General features: G+C 40.3%; 1 protein-coding gene across 3 annotated transcripts in view; it reads left to right on the top strand.

Annotated features, from left to right (window-relative positions):
• Positions 1-24,830, top strand: part of CELF2 (CUGBP Elav-like family member 2) — an 830,774-nt gene that overhangs the window by 419,191 nt on the left and 386,753 nt on the right. For all 3 annotated transcript variants that reach the window (XM_086714988.1, XM_086714990.1, XM_086714981.1), the window contains one exon: positions 6,665-6,700. Coding sequence is in view for 1 of the 3 variants with exons in the window: in XM_086714981.1 (XP_086571107.1) it covers positions 6,665-6,700 (36 nt within the window). In the remaining 2 variants the exon portion in view is untranslated. The remainder of the gene's footprint in view (positions 1-6,664; positions 6,701-24,830) is intronic.

The raw sequence follows: 24,830 nt of genomic DNA, 5'->3' as shown, positions 1-24,830 counted from the left end.
TAAACATCCGACTTCGGCTCAGGTCGTGAGCTCACGGTTCATGGGTTTGAGCCCTGCGTCAGGCTGTGTGCTGACAGCTCAGAACCTGGAGCCTGCTTCGGATTCTGTCTCCCTCTCTAGACTCTGCCCCTTCCCGGCTGTGTGCTGTCTCTCTGTTTAAAATAAACATTGGGGTGCCTGGGTGGCGCAGTCGGTTGGGCGTCCGACTTCAGCCAGGTCACGATCCCGTGGTCCGTGAGTTCGAGCCCCGCGTCGGGCTCTGGGCTGATGGCTCAGAGCCTGGAGCCTGTTTCCGATTCTGTGTCTCCCTCTCTCTCTGCCCCTCCCCCGTTCATGCTCTGTCTCTCTCTGTCCCAAAAATAAATAAACGTTGGAAAAAAAAATTAAAAAAAAAATAAAATAAACATTAAAAATTTTTTTAAGAAAAGAGAGTGAGAAAGTATACATATATACGTATAGATGTATATGTATGTGTATATAATTTGTAGCTTGTACATACTGAGTAGCAATATGACTTCCTAATCAGAAGAATGGGCTCTGAGGCCAGAATGCCTTGGTTCAGATCCTGGCCCTGTCACCAGCCATGTGGCCTTCAGAAGCTACTTACATTTTTGTGTCTCATTTTTCTCATCTCTATTGTGTTTTAATCATAGCAATGACTGCATGAATCTTCAGTAAGAGTTAAGTGAGTAAACTCATGTCAGTGGCCTAAAGCAATGGCTGGTGTTAAATGAGGGTCTGATAAGTGTGAGCTTGTGTGTGTGTGTATAGTTTTCACCATGTGGGAATAATGCTTGTGTCGACATACAGACATGCACTTGTGCGTGGCCACACACACACTCCTATTTTACTCATGTGAGTGGAAATTGAAGAAGGTAGAGCAGGAGGGAAAAGATACAGAAGGGACAAAATAACAAAAATATAAAGGGTTAAGAGGAATGAACAGTATCTTTGGGCTTTTTTTTTTTTTTTTTGGAAATATGAATGAATTTTTTTTTTTTATTTATATATGAAATTTATTGTTGGGCTTTCTTCATCAGAGGAGAAATTTTAATCCCTACACTGTTTTAGATTTCCTGGAGCTAAGGCTCACCAGGTAAGACAAAAGTTAACGGCCCTAAATTAATATATGCATTTGTAATGATGCCTTTTAAGCCAATCTTCTTGTCTATGTAATATTTGGAAATAGATCCAACTTTATTTTTTAAATTTTTTTTAATGTTTATTTTTGAGAGAGAGAGAAAGAGACCAGAGTGGAACTGGGGAAGAGGCAGACAGCGGGGGAGACACAGAAGCTGAAGCAGGCTCCAGGCTCTGAGCTGTCAGCACAGAATCCGATGTGGGGCTTGAACTCACAAACTACAAGATCATGACCTGGACCAAAGTCAGACACTTAACCGACTGGGCCACCCAGGCACCCTAATAAGATCCAACTTGAAAGGCCCACACTTTGCCCCAAGCCAGGTGAGGAAGGAAGGAAGGAAGGAAGGAAGGAAGGAAGGAAGGAAGGAAGGAAGGAAGGAAGGAAGGAAGGAAGAAGGGAGGGAGGAAGAGAGAGGAAGGGAGGGAGAAAGAGAAGGGAGGGAGGAAGGAAGGGAGGAAGGAAGGAAGGAAGGAAGGAAGGAAGGGAGAGTGGAGGGAAGGAAGGAAGAAAAAATCTACTTAACTATAATATTTTCACTCTTAATTAAAGAAAACTTCCCTTCTATGACTGAAATATTAAATCATTTGCAAGACAAGCAAGAAAAATAAAATATATTTTAAAGTTTTTAAAAAGTCTTTGTACTTTTGGAAGAATCAAAAGTATCTACCATTGGAGAGAAACCTTCCAGGTCTTAAAAATATTTATCATGCCGCCACACAATTAGCATGGGGGCTCATGTCCTCTGTTTTATAGTTGTCGGCTAATTTTGGAAACTGGCAGGCTGCACAGAAATAGACGGTATGCTCTTGCTTCAACACTTCCTAAAAAAAGAACGGTTTGCATCGTTCAGGAATGGGAAGGGATAGGACATGATGAGGAAGAACGCTATTTCAGACAGATGATAAAAGCTTGCATCACTCTGTGCTCCAGCAAATGTTCCACACGTTTAAAATTAAAGTTTTTTTTTAAGGGATGCTAAATAATCTACAAAAAAAAAAAAAAAAAAAACTGTATAATACCCACGGGATACTTATCTGCTTTTGAAAGATGCTTGTCTCTTCTGGTTTTTTTCTTTGATAAAATTGAATTTATAGCACAACTTCAGATTTGCAGAGAGCGTTCTTGTTTGTTCACATTGGTGATTGATCCAACAACTCGAGATCAAAGGGCAGCATTGTTATTACGTTCTGGGATTTAGAGAGCCACCAGGCAGAAGAAATTGCCCAAGGATATGCACCCTGTCACATGCCTTCCATCATATTGGTCCACTTCGGAACCCCTAGGACAGCTCCGTTTCTTGGAACACGGAATTCTGCTTTGTTGTTTTTTTCATTGTGGTTTCACTTAGTTTTCAACATCCTGCTCTCTTCGTGAAGTCAGGTTATCTTAGTAATGGTAACTAAAGAAAGGAAGTGAATGCAACCCCAAATATTGATATTCCAGCAAGCATTTTAAGAAACGAATTGAGGAGACGGGAATTACCTGCAGGCAGAAAATGTGTCCCGGTCTGTTCCACTCATATTTATTGAGTGCTTGGCGTGTGCCAGGAGCTGAGTATTCAAAATAAATAAGTCATGATCTTTGACTTCAGGGAGCTGTCAGTTGTATAAAATTCAAAAGTCTCCACCACTGTCTACCTTATATATAATATCCTTTATTGGAGTATAAACACTTGGAAAGGAGGATCAGGATCTAATTCATCTTGGTGCCTCTGAAAGCACCCAGCATGGGTGTGTGCTGAACATATGCTAAGTGTTCAGTGAATATGTTGGATAAATAAATATTAGTAATGAAGATGAATTATACTTAGAAAGTCATGTTAATAGTGGACATCGTAACTCATACAAGTTCACTGAGAAATGCCTTGTCTTTATAGTACCTTCTTTTTTATAGACATAGACTTTATTTTTTAGAGCAGTCCTGGATTCCCAGCAAAATTGACAGGAAGGTACAGAGATTTCCCACATTCCCCTCTCCCCCACACATGCACAGCCTCTCCCATTATCAACACCTCCACCAGGATGGTACATGTGTTATCCTCGATGAACCTACATTGACACGTTATTCTCACCCAGAGTCCACAGTTTGCATTGGGGCTCACTCTTGGTGTTGTCTGTTCTGTGAACTTGGACAAATGGGTGACATGTATCCACCTTTGATGGTATCATACAGAGTAGTTTCACTGCCCTAAAAATTTTCTGTGTGATACTTTTTGGAGTTCTGTCAAGTGGGTCTTGATGGAGCATTATCTAAATGAAGCACAGCATATCGTGCTGAATTTATTTTCTTCAAGGATTTCTTCACAAAAGGTATACATTCATGAAAACGAATAATTCACATTTTTTTATTAGCAATAGTAAATGGGTTAAAATGAGCAGGTTAGCATTTTCAAAGCCATAATGTTTTGCCGATCTTGAAAATGACAACTGATTGGTGAGGCTTAGCTGTGTTATTGCAGTCAGGTATGGGGGCTCTTTCTTGCTTTGTATTCTTTCTTTAAATCATGGAGCCACATGTTCCAATGGAATCACCAGGTTCTTAGGTAACATCTTACAATTTAAGCTGTGTTCATCCATTCATGCACGTTCACCAAAAATTCCTTTTCCTATGAAAAGTCTATAATTCTAATGTAAATTTTTGAGTATGCAGTTTTCTAAAAAAAAAAAAAAAAAAAACCTGTAAAAAAAAAAAGATCAATTTCCCATGCTGGTGCTTCCTACGTGGAGAGCCTAACTTTCTTTCACAGCATTTTTTTGCTCTGAAGGTAAGGCTAACGCTCTGAGTGTGTGGATCCACTGGGTGGAGTTCTGCATTGTCTTTCATGCATATGTCACACATAGAATTCACCCCCTATTTCTAGTTTACTTTTTAAGAGGAACGAGAACTGAAAGTCACCTGTGAAAATCATGTCTTTCTTCCCCCAAGCCCCTAGATCTAATTCAAGATCAGCTTTTCTTAAGCTACTTGTCATTTTATTCCTTCCAAAGAATACAATTTATTTTTCAAAAAACAGAACTTCTCCACAGTCATTTTTCATTGGGTTTATATCTTGTTTAATTAAATTTGAAAATAAGAATGAGTATCGCCATCATAAATTGGTTGGGGAACAAACACAACGTACTCTCAGTAAGCACACACACGTAGGTGGCAGGAGCCAGAGCGAGATGGGCATTCTTGACAGGGTTGAGTCACCATGTTTTTCCCTAGGAGTGGAGAATGTTGCTCAATACACTAAGGTTTGGACAGAGAAGTCAATTATGGGTGCTTCCATTCTATTTTTCTATTGCACAGGTTCTCCACCGAGGGAAGTTTTGCCCCAGGGGACGTTTTGCAATGTTTAGAGACATTTGAATTGTCACAAAGTGGGGGGAGTGCATACTACTGGCATCCAGTGGGTAGAGGCCAAGCCTGCTGCTAAATACCTTATAATGTACAATACACCAAACGGCCTTCATGACAAAGGAAGATCTGGCCCCAAATGTCATTATAGTATGAGGCTGAGAAATGCTACTCTACTGCAAGTTCAGTGGATTTATTATAATGTATGTTCAACATTGTTTTAAATTTTTTCAGCATTCATTCATTTTTGAGAGACAGAGAGAGACAGAGCATGAGTGGGTGAGGGGCAGAGAGAGTTAGAGAGAGAGACACACACAGAATCCGAAGCAGGCTCCAGGCTCCGAGCTGTCAGCACAGAGCCCGACAAGAGGCTCAAACTCACAGACTGTGAGATCATGACCTGAGCTGAAGTCAGGCATTTAACCAACTGAGCCACCCAGGCGCCCCCTGTTGTACGTTGTTTTGAAAGATACCAGGGGGACTCATAATATTAAAATACATATAATCTGGAAAGTAAATATAAAGAGTTAAAAGATTAGAAAGAAGGGGAGGAATGTACCTTAACCTTGGGATGCTGCTGTTATTATGATCAAGCTCTAAACATAGATCAAACCCTGTGGGGCAACAAGAAGATCAGAAAAGTTCATTAATTCCTTCCTTGAAAATTTAACAAATACTTATTGAGTAATCATATATGTTGGCCTCAAGTTACAAAATAATAAATACTAAAATAGAATGTAAAAGATATTTCTGTTGTGATCATTGTTATAAAGGAAAACTAAAGGGAGGGGTGCTTCTTGGCTGGGGTACCCACAGCTCTGATTCTATCTGGGAAGAAAAATTTCTTTTGCAGGCATGGAATTCTTGGAAGAGACAAGTTCATGTAAAACATTCGGTGGTGTCGCCGACCAAGCTTTCAACTGTGGTATTTGCTAAGGGGATGAAAGCTTTCTCTCAAAAACTAGTTTCTGAAGCAGTAAGAGCTGGAGATTTAATATTATCTGGTTATTTAGGAAAGAATATTTCTATGGGAGCTCAACTTATATCATTCATTTATAAATCATTCATTAATTTAAGGTGGTATGGTTCTAAGGGAATCAGCGAGTCCCTATGGTGCCCGGGTATTGTCGCAGACAGTAGGTAGGAAAGAGTTCTAGAGGCTGGGAGGGCCAGAGAAGATTCCTGGAGGAAGAAGTCCTGAGATTCCTAACTCAGAGTTGATGTATTAGTTGTAGGAGGTCCACGAACCATCTATAAATGTGCTCTGTATTTTACATGCATATGTATGGGTGTATTGTTATTTTCCCCTATGTAAGGTGTTTGTAACTTTGATGAGATTCTTAAAGGAAATATATGACCTGAAGAAGATTATGTACCACTCTTCCTAAGAATTACACCTTTAATCCCCCAACACAAAGTGGAACCTGCCTTCACTTTTAAAATACCTCAGCATTAAGCCTCCATTTCTACCTCTTACTCCTTGCCCCCCATAATTTCCAAGAACACATCTCAGATTGAAAGATAGGATATTGCGACTCGGAAAAAGTTAGTTGTGAAATTTGTGTCTCATTGGTCTTATTAATGTACTGTAAACCCTTCAATTAGTGACTCGTCTTTTGTGCCCCTTGAATTATCATAGCATGTGCCTTCAAAAATCCCACCTGGTAGGACAGTATAATGAAGAAATAAGAAACGGCAATTTGCTACTAAAAGAATTGGATTTTGTGCTGTAGGTGTTCTTTCATAAACCTCAGGTGACAGAGATCATCAACACAAAGATACATTCTCAGAGGAATTTGTTCCTAAATGATTCTTGGAAAAAGAATGCAAGTGCTTTATTTAGCTGGAAAAGATCTAAAAGGTGGTTTGGGATTTTTTTTTTTCCTTCCCATTTTCTTTCTGTATGTTGTATATTTTCAAATTGTAATGTTTTAAACAGAAAGTAGCGGTATATTTTTGCATGTGTGTAAAATCACTTTGAAAGTAACCATTGAAATGTTTATGGGAATTAATCAGAAATGTCATTAGTCCGTGCTTCTACTGTATACTGCATATGCTGTATCTTCTTCACATGTATGATCTTACAATGCCTTGGTGCATTATGTTGTGGTTTTATTAAACAAATTTTTTTATGATTTACCAAAAGAAGCTAATTATGCGTATCTTCCTTTTCTCCTCCAGAGAGACAACCACAGAGTTAGCGGGAAATCTACCAAGGTGAGCAGGCTGGCTTTGCTTATTCTGTGCATGATTTCTGATGCCCCTCACAAGAAGTGCTGGATCTTCTTGGAGAGGCCTTTGTAATTTTCTCTTCCTTGCAGCAGATTTTAAGACCTCATATTTCACGATGTAAATGCCAGAAATTGTGTATGAGTCACATAGAAGAGGTGTAACCAAGAAGTAATGAGAGAAATGTCCATATAAGACTTAGAGAAATCATTCTCATTGTTTTAAAGTTACATCATGCATTTGGAGATGTATTTATGAGATATATTCTCTGCAGAAATCATAAACATGTTGTTTCTTTTATTATATTTGTGGGCATTAGTGCAATGAGTTGTGGTTTTCTCCACTATGCCTCCTATCATCCTTACAGTCAAGGATTTATAGATTTATGAAAGAATTCTGAGCCTCCATTCAAGAACTTACATCATAGTTTTGATGATTATATAAATACTTTTATATTTCTTATTGTCATTGAAATAAGTACTTAGTAATATTATCTCACTAGGAAAAGAAATCGGTATGTAAGTTGATCGATGTGTATTATATATATTTTTTATATTGTATGTTACTATACGAAATAAGATAGGATTAACAGGATGCATATTATAGACAACTAGCTATCAAAAATGATTAACACTATTTATTAGCAGAACAAAACAGGAGTGGCAGTATTTTAAGAGATCTTTTACTGGGTATTATATGCAGCACTTAGCATCTCACCTTAGTCTTTGAAGGTGCTCAAAAACCACTTGTGAATGAGTGAATAGGGCATAGGGTATTGCTTGGGAACTATTGGAAATGCAAACATGAGAATCTCAAGAACAAGGAAGAGAAGAGCCAGCAGAATGTGATAATGAACAGCACCAGGGAATAGGGAAAAAGTACATATCGTCACCATCTGTCACAGGAGATAAGCACATTTGGTTGCTTTTTTTATGTAAAGTAAATCTTTGCTTATGGGATCGTGATTAATATTGCCAAAAAAAAAAAAAACTGTTTACTGTGATCCAAATATCTAAATTACTATATGTCTTAATTCTTTGGATATCGTCCCAAAGAAACTTTTCAACTCCGTGCCGGTTGACTGGGTTAAACGCGGACGTGTGTGCTGGTGTGTATCCCCACTGAGTTTGTCTGTCATTGTGCTTTTGCTCTGGGGAAGGTCTGCTATGAAGACCTAAGCATTCGTCATTTTCAGAGAGCGAGGGAGAGAGTTGTGTATCTGCCCATGTTTGTGGTGAGGAAGTTAATCCCAAAATAATGGAATGCAGAATGACTTCCAAACTTTTCTAGAACGGCTAAGGAGCAGACCACCCTTGTATTGTCAGACGAAACCCACACGGAGCTATAATCACGCAGATAAAAATTACTCCGATGTCTGAGAGATGTGGTGCGCACCTTGAATTCTATTCAGTAGCGTTATGTTGTGAGTACTAAGAGGCAATGCCTATGTTCCCTGCGAATGATCTTCTCTTGTTCTGTTGTAGCTGGTTTATCACTCGAGGGAGAATCTGGTCTTTTCTGGAGTTTGGTAGGAGTATTTTGGTAATGAGCCTACTTATTATTTTTTTTTCATGAATGTTTGCTATCCTAATGGCGCATCCTGTTGAAAATAAACATGACAACAATCTCATCCTGACTGCAATTTACAGCCACTGCAATGCACGACAATTAGGGCGTGAGAAATAATACGTCAGTCCTTTCTCAATTATGCTTCTTCTAATGTAGTCTCAGGTATTTTTTTTTACTTTCTCCGGGGCGGTTTGGGACATATCCACTGACAATTATCTCTCTTCCTCACATTACTATGAAATAATGCTAATAATGTTGGTGACGAATCCTTCTCTTCTTGGTGGCAGACCCTTTCTTTTGCTAGCATTTGTTTGTTTGTACAGTCTCGTAGAATTCCATCAGTTGAACAGCGTTCAGCCCTTTTACGGATTTCTTCAGCCTGTCACCAGCAAAGTGCAAATGAGCCCCCCGGAAAACCTTGGTGCTATTTAGAACAAGGCACCTGTAGTTATTTTGTTTGTTTGTCGGCTAATGATTAGTGGAACATGACACTTTGTGGGTTTTTTTTTAAATCCGGTTAGTCATAAAAATATACTTATGCTGTGACATCAAGGAAAAATGGAAAATTCAGGCAACTGCTAAGTAGTGATATGTGGCTGGGAAGGAAGACAGTGGCATTTGAAAGCAGTTTTATGGTTTGGTTTTCACTGGCTTTTGACGGTCTTGAAATTTTCTGAAAGGCCATTTACAAATATTACACAGGGGTGGAGTATTTCAACTTTAATTGCCTTACATTGCATTAATTTAAAGTGGCTATGGGGCGCCTGGGTGGCTCAGTTGGTGAAGCGTCTGACTTCAGCTCAGGTCACGATCTCGCGGTCCATGAGTTCGAGCCCCGCGTCGGGCTCTGTGCTGATGGCTCAGAGCCTGGATCCTGCTTCCGATTCTGTGTTTCCCTTTCTCTCTGCCCCTCCCCTGTTCATGCTGTGTCTCTCTCTGTTTCAAAAATAAATAAACGTTAAAAAAAAAATTAAAAAAAATAATAAAGTGGCTAGCCACTGGGTGATAATATTCTGTGAAAACGTGCAACTCATGTAGCAGTGGTCTGTGTCTTGGTAGGTTAAAAATGCTTTGAAGTTGAAATAAGATACGTGCACAAGGCCATTGAGCAGACACCAGGTTTGTTTTTCGTTACTAATGATAACCTAAATGTGTTTTTGAATTCTTGCCATTGCTGAAATTAAAGCCTGGTAATAATCTGTCACAAGAAAAAATTAGATTATATGAGCAACATGCACGAAGCATTGTAATTATATTGTAAATATTAAAACCAATGATCTTGTTGGGATTAAAACAAATATTTAAACTGGCTACACGTACTACTTATGTTGCCCTCTTTGTCTTGAAGTGTCCTGGAAATGGAATGTATGGTTCTATCTCTTGAACTGTGAAAATGATCATTTTCAATATCACAGGTAACTCCCTGCTTGTATTTTGCGGTAGCAAAGGACGACGTAGCAATCTGAACAATTGGTGTTCTTTTTTTTCCGTTACAAGCCCGTCTTTCAAGATATATTTTTAATGGTGAAGGGTGTTTAGTTTAGGTAGATGTGTTTTAATTAAATTGTGGTAAAACCACAACTCTTCAGATGGAAAGGAGGCACTCAATTAGTTACGGTAAGCTGGGGTTTTAATCTAAATGATGCTTATACAGAGATAGCACTTTATTTTGTATAGCGGAGTAAAGGTATAAACAAGGTTTATATTAACAGAGGTTTCAGCACAATCATGTACTATTAGTGCCTATTTTTGAATAAGTGAGAGCATTTTCATTCTTTGCTAACAGAGTTCACTTTCCTAATGTAAACTAAATAGTATGGAAAATAAAGGGATTTAATAGACCTTAGTAGAAGTAGCAGAAGTGCCACAGTAGAGATTCACGAGCTGGTTCTTAAGGCACAGCACCCAGAGGTCAGGATGCTCTTTGAGGAACATGAAGTATGGGTAAATGAAGCTTAAGATAATTAAGCATATAGCTCAGATGCCATGTTTTACAAGATTTTAGCCATTGGAGACAGGGGCCAAAGGTTCATGTAATGAAAGAAAAACTTGGACTTTTTTCTTGTCTTTTAATCCAACAACTTGCTCTTTTTTCTATGCCTTCTTTGAAGGGATTAGGGAACGTAAGTATTAAATATATTGTACCAGAGCCCCTGATTCCTAGAACACCAGCATACCCTGTAGGATTATTATTTGAGATCCTGTGCCAGGAAGATAGAACTGCTTGTTTATGTGACTGTCAGAGATAAAAGTCATCATACTGCAGTTTCACAGATGGAATTTTGGTCTTCAGTTATTGATGTTTGTTATCTGGAATTTGAACTGAACGGATTCCATGTGGTGGAAGAGCAAGACTAAACTTTCTGATTGGCCATATTTCTCAGTCATGGGCGTTGGGTTTTAAATGAGATAGATGTCTGGTGCATTGTGGAGGGCTTTGGTACATAAAAGAATCTCATATCCCTTGTTGTCTTCATTATGAAATGCTATCTCCTTTAGAAATTAGGAAGTAAAAATGTTGGTGACATCAAAAGCAAAGGCAACAAAAGCAAAATTAGCAAGTGGGATCATATATAAAATGCAGAAGCTTCTGCACAGCAAAGGGAACTATCAACAAAATGAAAAGGCAGCCTTTTCATGGAACAGAGCAAATATTTGCAAGTCATATATCTAATAAGGGCTTAATATCTAACATATATAAAGAACTCACAAAAACCAATAGCAAAAACACAAACAATCCAATTAAAATATGGGCGGAGGACCCGAATAGGCACTTTTCCAAAGTAGACGTACAGATGGCCAACATGTACATGAAAAGGTGCTCGACATCACTAATCATCAGAGAAATGCAAATCAAAACCACAGTGAGGGGCATCTGGGTGGCTCAGTCAGTTAAGCGTCTGACTCTTGATCTTGGCTCAGGTCGTGATCTCACAGTTTGTGAGATCAAGCCTCACGTCGGGCTCTGCGCTGACAGCATGGAGCCTGCTTGGGAGGCGCTCTCTCTCTCTCTCTGTGTGTGTGTGTGTGTCTCCCCTTCCCCCACTCATGCATGCTTTCTCTCTGTCACCCTCTCTCAAAATAAATAAATAAACATAAAAAAACCCCACAGTGAGCTATCATCTCACACCTGTTTGAATGGCTATCATCATAAAGACCAGGGATAACAAATGTTGGTAAGCATGTGGAGAAAAGAGAGCCCTACTGCTGGTAGGGATGTAAATTGATGTAGCCATTATGGAGAATGGTATGGAGTTTCCCCTGAAAATTAGAAATAGAACTACCATGTGATTCAGCAATCTTATTTCTGGTTATATATCTAAAGGAAATGAAGAAAGGATCTCAAAGAGATATCTGCACCCCTATATTCAGTGTGGCTTTATTCAAAATAGGCAAGATATGGAAACAACCTAAATGTCAATAGATGAATGGATAAAGAATATGTGTATGTACACACACACACACACACACACACACACACTAGAATATTATTCAATCATGAGAAAGAAGCAGTTTGCCATCTACAACATGAATGGATATGGAGGGCATCAGGTTAAATGAAATAGGCCAGACAGAAAAAGACAAATAAGCCAGACACAAAAAGAGTCCCTGATACGTGGACTCTAAAAAAAAAAGTCAAATTCATAGAAACAGAGAGTAGAAAATTATTTTCCAGGGGCTAGGTAGTAAGGGAAATAGGAAAAAAAAAATGTTGGTATTTTCAGGCCAAACTCTTACTAAGTAGTCTAGAACGGTGAACATTTCCTGCCTCCCAACTTTCCTGGGACCCAAATCTTGTGCAGTTCAATATTTACATAAAGCTATCATCTGTTTATGAATTCAACAAAGACATACCAAGTACTATATACTGAGGAAAGTTGTAGGCTCTGTGATGGAAAACAGGCAGAACATTTTCTCTTTCCCTGAGTAGCTTAGTCTGGTTTAGCAGGCACAGATCATCACAGTGCTGGGTGGAAAGTGTTTAATGCCATAAGCCAAAAAGACATCTAAACAAACAAAAGGCACTAAGGGATTTCAGCAACAAGACGGGCCGCTGCTGATTAGAGGAAGCAAGGACAGCATCATGAATCAACGTCTGAGCATGACTTGAGAAGATGGTTCGGGATGGAGTATGTGTCCGTGGAGAGGGCTGTGCACCCCACACAGAGGAAAAGTCATCACGGAGGCCCAGGGATGGTATGCAGGGAACAGGAAGTGGTGCCATCTTGTCAGATATTGTACAGAGGTAGGAAAGGGAGTTCTGGGGGTGACTGGTTGATGTGGAGGGTTTAGAAACCAGTCTGAGGAGCTGTTATTCTCTTTGATACTGTTCATCCAGAGAATGTTCTATTCTGTTTTTAGGGCAATCTTGGGGGCGCCTGGCTGGCTCAGTCAGTTGAGTGTCCGACTTTGGATCAAGTCATGATCTCACTGTTCATGGGTTCAAGCTCTGCGTCAGGCTTTGTGCTGACAGCCCAGAGCCTGGAGCCTGCTTCGGATTCTGAATCTCCCTCTCCCTCTGCCCCTCCCCTGCTCACACTCTGTCTCTCTCTCAGAACATTAATTTTTTTTTTAAAAAAAGAGCATCTGGGCAAATTAATAGAATAGATTTGGGGAAAGAAAAGGAGTTAAAGTTCTCTACATAGAACTCCATTATACCCTTAGACCTTACAATCCCCAGAACCCTCCCTTTCAGATTCACTACCTAGCTAACAATAAAAAACAAGCCACACATCTTTGGGACACCTGGGTGGCTCAGTTGGTTGGGTGTCCAACTTTGGCTCAGGTCATGATCTCACAGTTCGTGAATTCAAGCCCTGCATCAGGCTCTGTGCTGACAGCTGAGAGCCTGGAGCCTGCTTTGGGTTCTGTGTCTCCCTCTCTCTCTCTCTGTCCCTCCCCTGCTGTGCTCTCTCTCTCACAAAAATAAATAAATAAAGAGCAAAAAAAAATTTTTTTAAATAACAAGCCACACATCTTAGATGCCATTTCTTCTATGAAAGCTTCTTTGCCCTGAAAGGTTTTATGCTCTTTCTGTTAATTCCCAACGCCCTGGGTGCTAAGTCTTATCCTAGCATTTGTGTTACCTGATACTGCAGTTTAATGGAGGACTTCTACACCTTCTCACCAAGTAGAAAACACACTGAGATCCCATTATTATTCATCATTTATCTTCAATGCCTAACAGTGCCTGCAACTTGGTAGGCCCAGAATAAATGTTTACATCACTCTTTGACCATCTGAGTGAATAGATGTTTGAATGAATGCATAAAACTTTGAATTGGAAAGTGTTTTAGTCAGCTCTGGATGCTATAGCAGAACTCCATACCATGGCTCGAACATTTATTTTTCAAAGCTCTGGCAGCTGGGAGGTCCAAGATCAAGGTGCTGGCCGATCCAGTACTTAGTGCCTGGGTGAGGACCTGATTCCTCGTAGGCAGACACCTGCCTTTTTGCCATATCCTCTTATGGCTGGGAGTTGGGGGAGGTTGAAAGCTCTCTGGTGTCTCTTCTAAGGGCTATAATCCCATCACGCAGACCCCACCCTCATGATCTCATCTAAATGTAATTACCTCCCAAAGGCCTCACCTCCTAATTCCATCACATTAGGGGTTAGGGCTTCAGTATATGGATTTGGGGATGTGGGGGCACAAATTTTCAGTCCCTAGGAGGAAAGGAGGGAGGAAGCACTGCTGAAGCCTACTCCCAGAGAACTAGCGGTAGACCAGATGTTATGATTTCTGCCTCCTCTCACTTCCCACACTGCTCACTGTGTTGTACACTTGGCACCGAGAACCATTCATCTTAATGGCTGGCGAGTTATTAACCTAAATTTGACTGTTTCTAGGCTGTCTGGAGTCGTTGCTGTTGAGTATGTGTTAGCATAGAGGTTAGGAGATTGGGCTTTGGGCTCAGACATGCTTGAATCTTGTATCTGCTGTTTCTTAATTGTGTGGCCATGAGCAAGTCAGTTAATATCTGTCTCAGGTTTTCATTTGTCATTTTGGGGAAATTACGATACCTGTTGCAAATTGCTGGTGGGAGAAGATAAACCATATAACGTGTTTGGCTCAGTTTCTGGCACACAGTGAATAATCAATACACGGTAGCTCTTATTAGCAGTCCATTTCAAGATGGATTTGTGCTAATTATTTTTACCAACACTTGGACACTGTCCGTCTGTGAGACAAGGCACCTTCAGTTTTGTTAAGAAGCAGCCTAGTGAGGGGCGCCTGGGTGGCGCAGTCGGTTAAGCGTCCGACTTCAGCCAGGTCACGATCTCGCGGTCCGTGAGTTTGAGCCCCGCGTCAGGCTCTGGGCTGATGGCTCAGAGCCTGGAGCCTGTTTCCGATTCTGTGTCTCCCTCTCTCTCTGCCCCTCCCCCGTTCATGCTCTGTCTCTCTCTGTCCCAAAAATAAATAAACGTTGAAAAAAAAAAAAAAAAAAGAAGCAGCCTAGTGAAATGGTTCGGCACATATACTCCAGCATATGTTCAAATCCCAGTTCAGCCACTTACTAGTTCTGTGACCTTAGATAAATGTCTTCACTTCTGTGTGCCTCATGTTTTCTATCTGTAAAATAGGGGTACTAATAGGAGCAGTTGTTCTGAGAGTAAAATGAAGTGATATGTGTAAAGTGCTCAACACAGCGTTTGCTTTATTGTTTTATTGTAGAGAAGTTCGAGTTACATGCTAGTTGAAATTTGAGGCAGGGAATGAAGGAGTAGCAAGCCAGAGGCCATACAGACCTCTGATTCAAACGTTAATTATTCAGTGGCAAGATTTTTTTTTTTACCTGGTGATGAATGATTATTGATTTACCGCAAAATACCCCAAACAGTAAATAAAAAATTCTCTTAACCTCGCTAGCATGCACGAAAATGGTGAGTACCCAAAGTAAGCCAGTATGCAGATACTGGCCATCTAACACGGGCAACTCACTCAGAAACATGATTTTCATTAATTCTCTAAATTACCTAAATCAAAACATTTCATTCTTTATAGATGTATATAAGGGTCTGTGGTGACTGAATTAAATTACACTTGTTTTATAATATAGTGTTCTGATGTGTAACAGACTATCAAAGGAACAATCTTTACAAGGAAAACTTTAGAATATTGTTAAGTTACTCACTGCATGACCTATTTAAACAGCTCAGATTCTTCTTGTTGTAGACTGCGTAATTAAATTTTAAATGGAACATGATAAAGAAATTATACTGGTGATCTCCAGAGATTTTGATACCCTATTTGGCTCTTTATAAGAGTATAGCAGAGGCATACTTTAAAATTTAATAAAGGCCTGCCCTAATTTTTTTCCTTTTAGATTTTCCTTATCTGCTCTGTAATTCAAAGCTATGTGATATTATCCATGTGTTCCCTGAAATAAATGATCAAAATAAAAATTCTTTAAAGCGCATTTATCCCAATTTGAGAATTCCATTATTTGCGCATGAGAGCTTTTGAGTAGTAGTTGAACTCTTTTAAGATACAACCTGCCATTTCCTGAATTTGTCACCATAGAGAATTGGGGCTTCATTCATTCTGTTTGTGGAAGCATTCATACCTTCAGAGCTTCTAGAGCAAAAGGGTAGGAAGATGGTTTCCATTGAAGGTATAATTTTGCAATTAGAATTCCTTATTTGCTATGTCAGAGTTGCTCTTCTTGGGAAGATTGAAGGGAACACGCACACCCTCACGCACACACGCGCACACACACATACAGGCACATACACACAGGCGCGCACACACATAGGCACAGCCTGCAGGAAGCAAACCTAGTGCTCCAGCATCCAAAGGGCCATTGTGGCCTCTTGGGTGAATAGTTTTGTTTCATAATCTTCCACTGTTCATTTTCTTTTGTATTCAGAGGGAAGCTGACAAGATAAAATTATGTGTTAAATACAATTTTTCTCATATTTACTTAAAACCACTTTGTTGTAGAAAGCATACACACTGGGAGAAAAAACTGCTCTCACTTCCCTGAAGGGTTTCAGATTTTGCTGTCCACTGAGCTTTGACAAAATACCAGGTGGGAGAATTTCTATCCCTGTTCAGGGATGGTTTGGTTTTTATACCTTCTCAAACATTTACCTCCACTGATGTTTGGAATTTTCAAGCTACCGATATTCTATAAATCAATAAAATTCATTTTTATTCATACACATAGTTTTAAACCTCATAAACCTTTCTTTTCAGATTCGGTTTTTGAATGTTCTGTTATGCATTTCCCTTTTTCCTTCTTTCTGGCAAAAATACAGATTTCCTTTTGGGCCCAAACCACTCAAGCATCCTATGTTGTTTTCATTTTTCAAATAAGCAATATTAAACTCACATAACACTATATAAAACCAAACTGAGGCAGTGACACAAGCCAACAGAGAAAATAAATTCACCCTTTAGCCTGACTATTCATCCTTAAACCTCTGCTTGTCATGCTTTTCTGGGGGGAGAGAGGATGGAACTTTAGCGAGTCATGCTGAGCTACATAAAAGATTCTAAAGAGAAATCTATATTGGGACCATGAGTATCCAGTGAATAAGTGGAAACTACCATTATAATATGATATTTGAGACCCTTCTTCATCCAGATTCAGACCAATGGAACTAGTATTTACAAGAGTGATGTCTGGTGGTTCATAATTCATTATAGTCACTGAGTTCCCCTTCTAAAGTAACATCATTCCCAAATGAAGCTTTCAGAGAAACAGGTTTCTGTGGTTAGTTCACAGTTAAAAAAATATGTGATGAGTAAGGAAGACGATTATTGACATAACAAATAGTGTAATTTTTAAATGACTCCATTGGTATTAACAATATCATTACGACTAGCTGCGTCATTGACTACCCATATGAGCAAGTAAATATATAAAGCTCTACAGAGGTTACAAGGTACCATGATCCCTGCCTTTGAGAACCAAAAGGCTGTAAAGGTGAGAACAAGAATTATAATAGGAGAAAGCATGCTCTTCCTTAGTTCCCAGCGCCTTGCACAGAGTCTATCACATGAGAAGTTGGGAATATGTTTATGGGATGCATTGAGTATTATGTAAATTGACCAAATATATATGTTCAGAAGAGAGAAAGAACATATTTTATATGACAATTAGAAAAGCATCACGATGGAGGATGTGGATCTTTTGGGAAAAGCAACAGCAGTCACAAAGCAAAGAGCAAGAAATAGGGAATGTTCTGAAATGGAGATTCAGCCAGCTGGTTTCAACCAGATGGTTTGTTGAGAAAATAGTAAAATAGGGGATTAGAAAAGTAGGTAGAAGCTAGCCTGCAAGCTTTAAAATGGTAGAAAGGGTTTTCCTTTGGTTTGCTTTGCTTTTAGTAAGCTGTTGGAGGCATTTGAGCAGGATGAATGTATGATTCAGAGAGTGTGTTAGGAAGGTAACCTGAATGTGTCCTGCAAAATGAACCCCAATGGGAAGAGCTCCACCAGCCCACAAACTACCTGAGCACTGGCTTGCTCCCCTTTTTATCCTCCAGCACCTAGCACAGTGCCTACAGCACATAGTAGGTGCTGAAATATGCACCAAAGGAATTAATGAGTAAATGGAAGATGAACTTTCTAAATAGCTCACATGAGGATAATAAATGCATGAACTAGACTGGGCTCTGTAGGAAGAAAAAAGCAGTGGTTGATTGCAGAAAATACTGGGAAGAACAAGTCAATAGTACTTTCTTAGACCTGAGCGACAAAGGAGAGAGAGCAAACGACTGTCAAGTTTCCAGTTTGGGAATGTCATGTCCCACAATGTTTTTGTCCCACAAAAACCAGGGAGGTCTGGAGGAAGAGTTTGCTGGAGAATGTGGTGCTACAAAGAGGGTTGTTTGATACTGAGTTTGGGATCAAGCCAGATATCTAGATGAACGTTCCCTGTGGTCTTGAGAGTTCTTTGCACAGAAGTCTTGTAGTCATTTCGAACACGCACACGGATTCTGTGGCTGCATAGTAGCATCCTTTGCCAAGTTAGTGAGATGCAAGTTTGATAGGAAGTCCTCAAGGACAAACAATGTTGAAGCAGAGATAAGTGTAATACATAACTGGTTTCTAATTCATTCTGGCAATTTCTCAGGGGAATAAAGCAAAGAATTCTCTGGGGTGACTTACACATTCGACTGTGCTTTCCTTTTAAACACCCACCTCAATTGCCATCTTGTTCCTAACATTCACTTTGAAACTTTGGTGCTTAACGCTGTGCAGAGGGTTCTGTTGGCCACAGAGTCATGTATGCAGCCTGCTCTCATTTGGCCTTGGCCTGGTGCTACTTGGCATCATGACTGGAGTTTTATCTTTTCTGGGTTCTTGCCTGAAGCTCTGGCAGCTGACAGCGTTCAGTTGAGAAAGTTCGATCCAAGTTCAACTTTCACGATGCAAGAGTTTCTCTCCTTAATATCACGGTGAATTGAAACCCAAAAGGAGTGCAACATTTTAGCTGTTTCTTTTGTAACCTAACTATAGTATTGCCTAAATATTATAAATTAAGCTTTCCTATAGAAGAGCAGAGATTAGTTTGGGAATGCTTTGGGCGAACTTTAGGTATATAGTTAAGGGAAATCAATCACAAAAGAGGCCCCCTGGTAGCTTACAGCCCACTGGTTGTTGAACCTTGTAGATTCAATGCGTGTCCATTCAGACATTGTACAGGGATGCTTGTGCAGGTGAAAACACTGTGCTCCTGTTGTAGCTAGGAGGTGGTCCCCCCTTATCCGTGGTTTCACTTTCCATGGTTTCCGGTACTCACAGCCAGTCATATCCAGAAGCAGATGATCTTCCTTTTGACATACGGTCAGAAGGTCACTAGTAGCCCCACGCTGTCACAATGCCTACATCATTCGCGTCACCTCATCTCATCATATAGGTATTTTATCATCTCGCATCATCACAAACAAGTAAGGGTGAGTACAGTGCAGAAGTCATTCATTTACCTTTCATTATGGTATCTTGTTATAATTGTTCTATTTTATTGTTAGCTATTGTTGTTCATCTCTGATGCCTGATTTATGAATTAAACTTTATCGTAGAAAAAAACAGCGTCTGTAGGGTTCAGTACTGTTCAAGGTTCAAGGCTTCAGGCATCCACTGAGGGTCTTGTAATGTGTCTCCCGTGGGTAAGGGGAGACAGCTGCATTATGTTAGAATCGGGAAGTGAGGCCGCACCAAAGAACCATGGTCTGGAGCACAAGAAGAAGTCAGAGAGGTCGCCATGATTTCTCAGCCCAGTGACTACAAAGGGCTCTTACATATTTCTCTGTTCTCTCTTCCTCTCTGCCTCTGGCTGGCTTCTGTCCCTTCTCTGATATACGTGTGTAGTGTAGTTGACTTTCAGAAAGTAGAAGGAAGCAAAAAGAGCTTTAGAAGGACCAAGGATAAGGAAATGGTTACTCTCGCTCAATACAAAAATTCTCCAAAAATAAATGTGTTCCCTTAAAAAGTTACTCTCTGTGAAACAATAGTCCTATTCTAATACAAAAATCGCCCGAAATCACAAAGTAATCTGTACAAGAATTGTGAAAATATCCTTGTGTTATGTGAATGTTCTGCCCCCACTATACACCCCAGCCTGTTACTTTTTTGTATGTTGAATGATAGAACTTTAGAACTAAATGGAGCTTATTTTGTGTCATCTCCTTGTTTTTACAAGTGACCAGACTGAGTGTCAGAGAGTCAAAAGGACGTCCTCATGACAACACAATTTGGGCTCACTGGACAAGCCAGTACTTGCTTGCTATGGATGGAGTCCAACAATCATTTCAAGCTTGTTTGGGGGGCCACAGACCTAGAAACCCCTTCAACTACTTTCTGGCTGTCTGTACCTCACCCCACCCCCCAACACTTCTCTGGTAACTTCCAGATCCCTGGCCCTGGGGACAAAAGCTTCATTTTCAGTATCTGTTTATACCATGTTATATCATGTTGTACAGCAGTGCCTCTCCAATTGTCCTGTGCCTGTAAATCACCAGAGGGTTTTGCTTAAATGCATATTCTGATGCAGTTGGTCCATAGTGAGACGTGACCTTCTGCATTTCCAAAGCTCTAAGGATTCCGGTCCTTGGACCACTTGGTGAGTGGTCACTTACCAACTTCTGATCCATGCCTTCAGGACTTGATGCTCTTATTCATATTATTCTACCTTATCTGTGGTTGGCTTGTCACTATTTACTTTTTAAGAAGCAAACAGTACAACAGTACTACAAGTACCATATCATGGTAAATAGTACAAAGCACTTTGGAAACTAGCACTGCAGGAGGAATTTCTTTCCAGACTCCGAGTAACTATAAAACCACTGTAGAAGCCTGTGGATTGAAAAGAACTAAATAAAGGCAGTGTTCTATTATCAAGCCCGTATGAGTTTAAGATACAATATCAATCAAGATCTGACTTTCAATTCTGAGTTTATGACAAGTAGCTATCATTGCAGGAGAGACCAGAAGTTTGGCCATGAGAAAGTTTTTATTTTGCAAATACGAAGTCTTATTTATGTCAAGTAATTGAGTTCCCAAGATATTATTCTCATTCTGTACAGTGACTGTAGACCATATAAGTCTAGGTAGTATGACAGTGTGAATAGATATATTCATATTCACATTCAGGAATCAGCTTCAATACCGTCGTCAATTCACGGGCTGTGGAGCTGATTTCTGGAAACTGACATTTATTGACTGTGCAGATGTTAAAATTGTCTTTGTTTTATTTATTCCATATGAAACTGCAAAGTATTATAGGAGCAGTATTGCTTCTCTCTTTCTACCTCTATTCCTATTCATCCTGTCCCTGTTACTGAAGTAAACTGAGGTGTCTCGGATAGCAATCTCATTTGGAATGACTCAAGAGGGATAGAGAGGGAGACAGGTAACACTGAATATTCAGAATTCAATAATGGAAAATAATCATGTTAGTGGAAAGCCAGCTGTTTTTCATTTTCTAATAGGCATGTGATGTTGATGAAAAACAGCATTCGAGTAAAGTTTACCAAGAAGAATCGGTTTGATTCAGGGTCTTATACTATTTTGCAGAATAGGAAATGTTATTTAGCTTTAACAAAAAGCTAAGCAGTACAGCCAGTCCAAAGACCCAAATGCCAAAGGATCATCTTTAAATTTGAAGAATGGAAAATGCAAGTGTCTTGTATTTAAGGCATCGCATGATAATTCTTTCAGAGAATATGCCTGTGTTTTCTATGTCCTTCAAATTTCATTTGAATGAATACTTTATGGGTTTGCCTGACACTTCGGGATATGTTAAAAATACCATCGCAAACATACCAGGCAGCTTAGGTTTAGAAGATTCTCAATTTGAAATTTTTTTTTTTAGCATTCTGCTGTTTTCCTACTCGGAAAAAAAAAATGGAGTTTTGCAACAATTCAGTTACTTTTCTGTGTCTCCCCAGTAAGTTTGTAAGTTCAGTGGGTTTCCCCCAAAGCTAATCCTGAGTCAAAGACTGGAGTCAAAGGACATGAGGGAGTGCGGAAGTGATGGAGGAAGAGAGGACAGCCCATGAACAGATGCTCATGAGGGTTACTTCTTGGACCACAGGGCCCCAAGCACAGGGGACACCTGTGGGACACTGTCCCACTGAGGGGTAAGCCAGATGGGGTATTTTCCACAATGCCTTGTCCGTCAGTGGTTGATGGCACCCTGGGAGCATTCCTTCTTGGGCCCTTCACCTTCCCCAGGCTCAGGCCAAGCACTCCAAAGGCCAGAAAAAAGGCTCTTTGACTCCCTCAAAGACCAAAAGAGGCAGGAATTCACAGGCTTCTAGGGAAGGATCTGCAGGACACCCTCAGGGCAAACGAGGAGCATTAAAGCAGGTTTGGACAGTACCTGTCTCATCGGCGTGTCACCATTCCGTTCCCAGCACTTGTCCTAGTGCCTGGAACCTGGCACTAGGTTTACTATAAATAGTAAATATTTATTCAGTGAGTGAAGGAAATAAGGAAGGGGAGGAGGAGAGGGAAAAAAATGCATGACAGGTAGAATTGGAAAAACTGGCATTGACCACACGTTAGCCAACAATATGGATACATGGAAGACTAGAGAGCGCCTTTTTTTTTATTTATTAATACGAAATTTATTGTCAAATTGGTTTCCATACAACACCCAGTGCTCATCCCAACGGGTGCCCTCCTCAATGCCCATCACCCACTTTCCCCTGCCTCCCACCCCCCATCAACCCTCAGTTTAGTGCTTTTTTAAATGGTACTTTACTTCTGACTTAGGTCCCCAAGCTAATATCTAAATTTTACGCCTGTCAGGTTTATTATGCATGTGGAAACGGGCAAAGGGAAGATAGGGTAAGCACGAGAGCAGAGAGCTCTGGGTATCAACCACCTCAACTCTAAGGGACCCGCACTAGGGGACTTACACTTTGGACATCCACAGTTACCCTGTATGCACTTAATTTTTAAAGAGATGGTCACCTCGGATTATTTAGTATATATGAATTTCCAACATTCCACTCAGTTTCTAGTTATTAGCAAATCTTCAAAGAGCTAGCTGTGTGGATTATCTGTGCTAAGTCCCAGATCAGAAAACAGGGAAAAGACTAGCTTCTTGGTTGTAGGCAGAAGCGTTGGGACAGCACATGACCAGCATCCAGACAAAAATGAAAAAATCACTTTGGTTACCGGAAGTTTGCAGAGAGCAAGTTCAGTACAACACAAGTGGGTTTCTTTACATTCTACTGACATTTTTGAACGAAGAGTCCAACACTCAGTAAATCACACAGATGTTTCAAATACATGGCACCAAGCGTAAGAATATCTAGAAACAGCGTATAATGCTTGCATTTCTTATTCTAAGAGCTCTCATTATGTGAGTAGGTAATTACCACTGGAGAGTGTTTCTCCTTAACCAGACATGAATATGAGTGTGTTTATATGTGTGTGTGGTGTGCAGGTACGTTGGGAGGAAGATTTGAGGGAGGGGTTCCTTCCAAAAATAAGTGTGTGGGTTTTTTTTTCAATGTTTATTAATTTTTGAGACATACACACACACACGCGCACACACTCACACAGCTGTCGGGGAGGGGCAGAGAGAGAGGGAGACACAGAATCCAAAGTAGGCTCCAGGCTCTGAGCTGTCAGGACAGAGCCTGACCTGGGGCTTGAACCCACAAACTGTGAGATCATGACCTAAGCCGAAGTCGGATGCTCAACCGACTGAGCCACCCCAGCACCCCATCATGTGTAGCTTTTGAAGCCCTCATGATTGTACCTTGATTCAGTGAATGTGTGAAAACATTCAGAGGGCCATTTCTCTAGCATACAACCTTCTCTCACTATGACAGCTGAATTAACTTCAGAACTTATAGCCCACATGTGCTCTTTTGTCCCTTTTTCTGGGGCGGTGAGTGATGTTGTTGCAGACAAATCACAGCAGAGGAAAAAGGCACACATTGAGAAAGCAACATCAAACATGCAGACTTTGACAGTACTAGCAAAGGGTTAATAAGTTAGAAATATGTAGTCCTTGCCAGAAACAGAAACACGAGCAAAAAGAGTTGGGCAATGATTGCTTCTTTTTTTTTTTTTTTTTTTTTCCTGAGTAGTGGAGAAATGTGCCACGGAGACACTGGGGCCCACATGGACCCAGAGTACTGAAGTGCTTTCATGCCCCCAGGCCTGCTGCACTCTCTCTCTCTCTCTCTGGGCCTCCCAAGGCCCTGGAATTGGGTGGCAAGCCAGTTACAGAGTGCTGTGGGAATTCAGCCCATAAACACTTGCTTTCTTCTCCAGGACTCCTAGCTCCTGACAATTTCCTTACACTGATTTATTGATTTAATTTTTGGTTGGCAATGGTGGTAGTTGTAAAGTAAATTTACCCCAGAAAAAAAAAGAATATTTTGGGAATTCATTAATGCTAACGCTGAATGTGGATGCTAGACTCACTTTCCATCTGCCCAAACAGCTACATAAAACAAGCAAGTGACACCAAGCAAGTGACAACTAATTATCTCCTCCATTTATTCTGTTGGGATGATGGGAATTCAATGTTATACTCTTCTTAATAGTTAACCTTGGAAATCAAAAGTCAAATGACCTTCACTAGCACCGCATTTGTCACCCTGTTTGAATTTCAGCAAATGTATTTCTCTATCTTCCTTTTGACTTAGGGTTCAGGAAAAAAAAAAAATCTTGGATGTATTTCTTCCCTACTCTGAATCCTGTTTATGTGTAACAAACTACCCCCAAAGCTTAGCAGCTTTAAGCAACAGACATGTGTATCTCAGTTTCTGCGGGTCAGGAATCTGGGCATGGCTTACCTGAGGGCTTGTGTTTCAAGATCTCTCACAGAGCTGCAAGTGAGAGTTTTTTTGGCAGGGGTATGATCTCATAGGAAAACTCAGCTGGGGAAAGACCCACTTTTAAGCTCATTTACATGGTTGTTGGAAGGATCCAGTTCCTTGTAGGCTATTAGAATGAGGCTCCACTTCCTGGTTTTCTGTTGACTGGAACCTCCCCCACTTTCCTGCTATGTGGGCCTCTCCATAGGTAATGTGGCTTCCAAGGTAGTGAGATATGGGGTATGGCCAATGAGA

The sequence above is a fragment of the Puma concolor genome, chromosome B4, assembly GCF_028749965.1.
Source record: "Puma concolor isolate L17-30 chromosome B4, mPumCon1.1.hap2, whole genome shotgun sequence".
NCBI lineage: Eukaryota > Metazoa > Chordata > Mammalia > Carnivora > Felidae > Puma > Puma concolor.
Note: the sequence above shows the minus strand (reverse complement) of the source record. Positions and strands in the feature narration are given on the sequence as shown.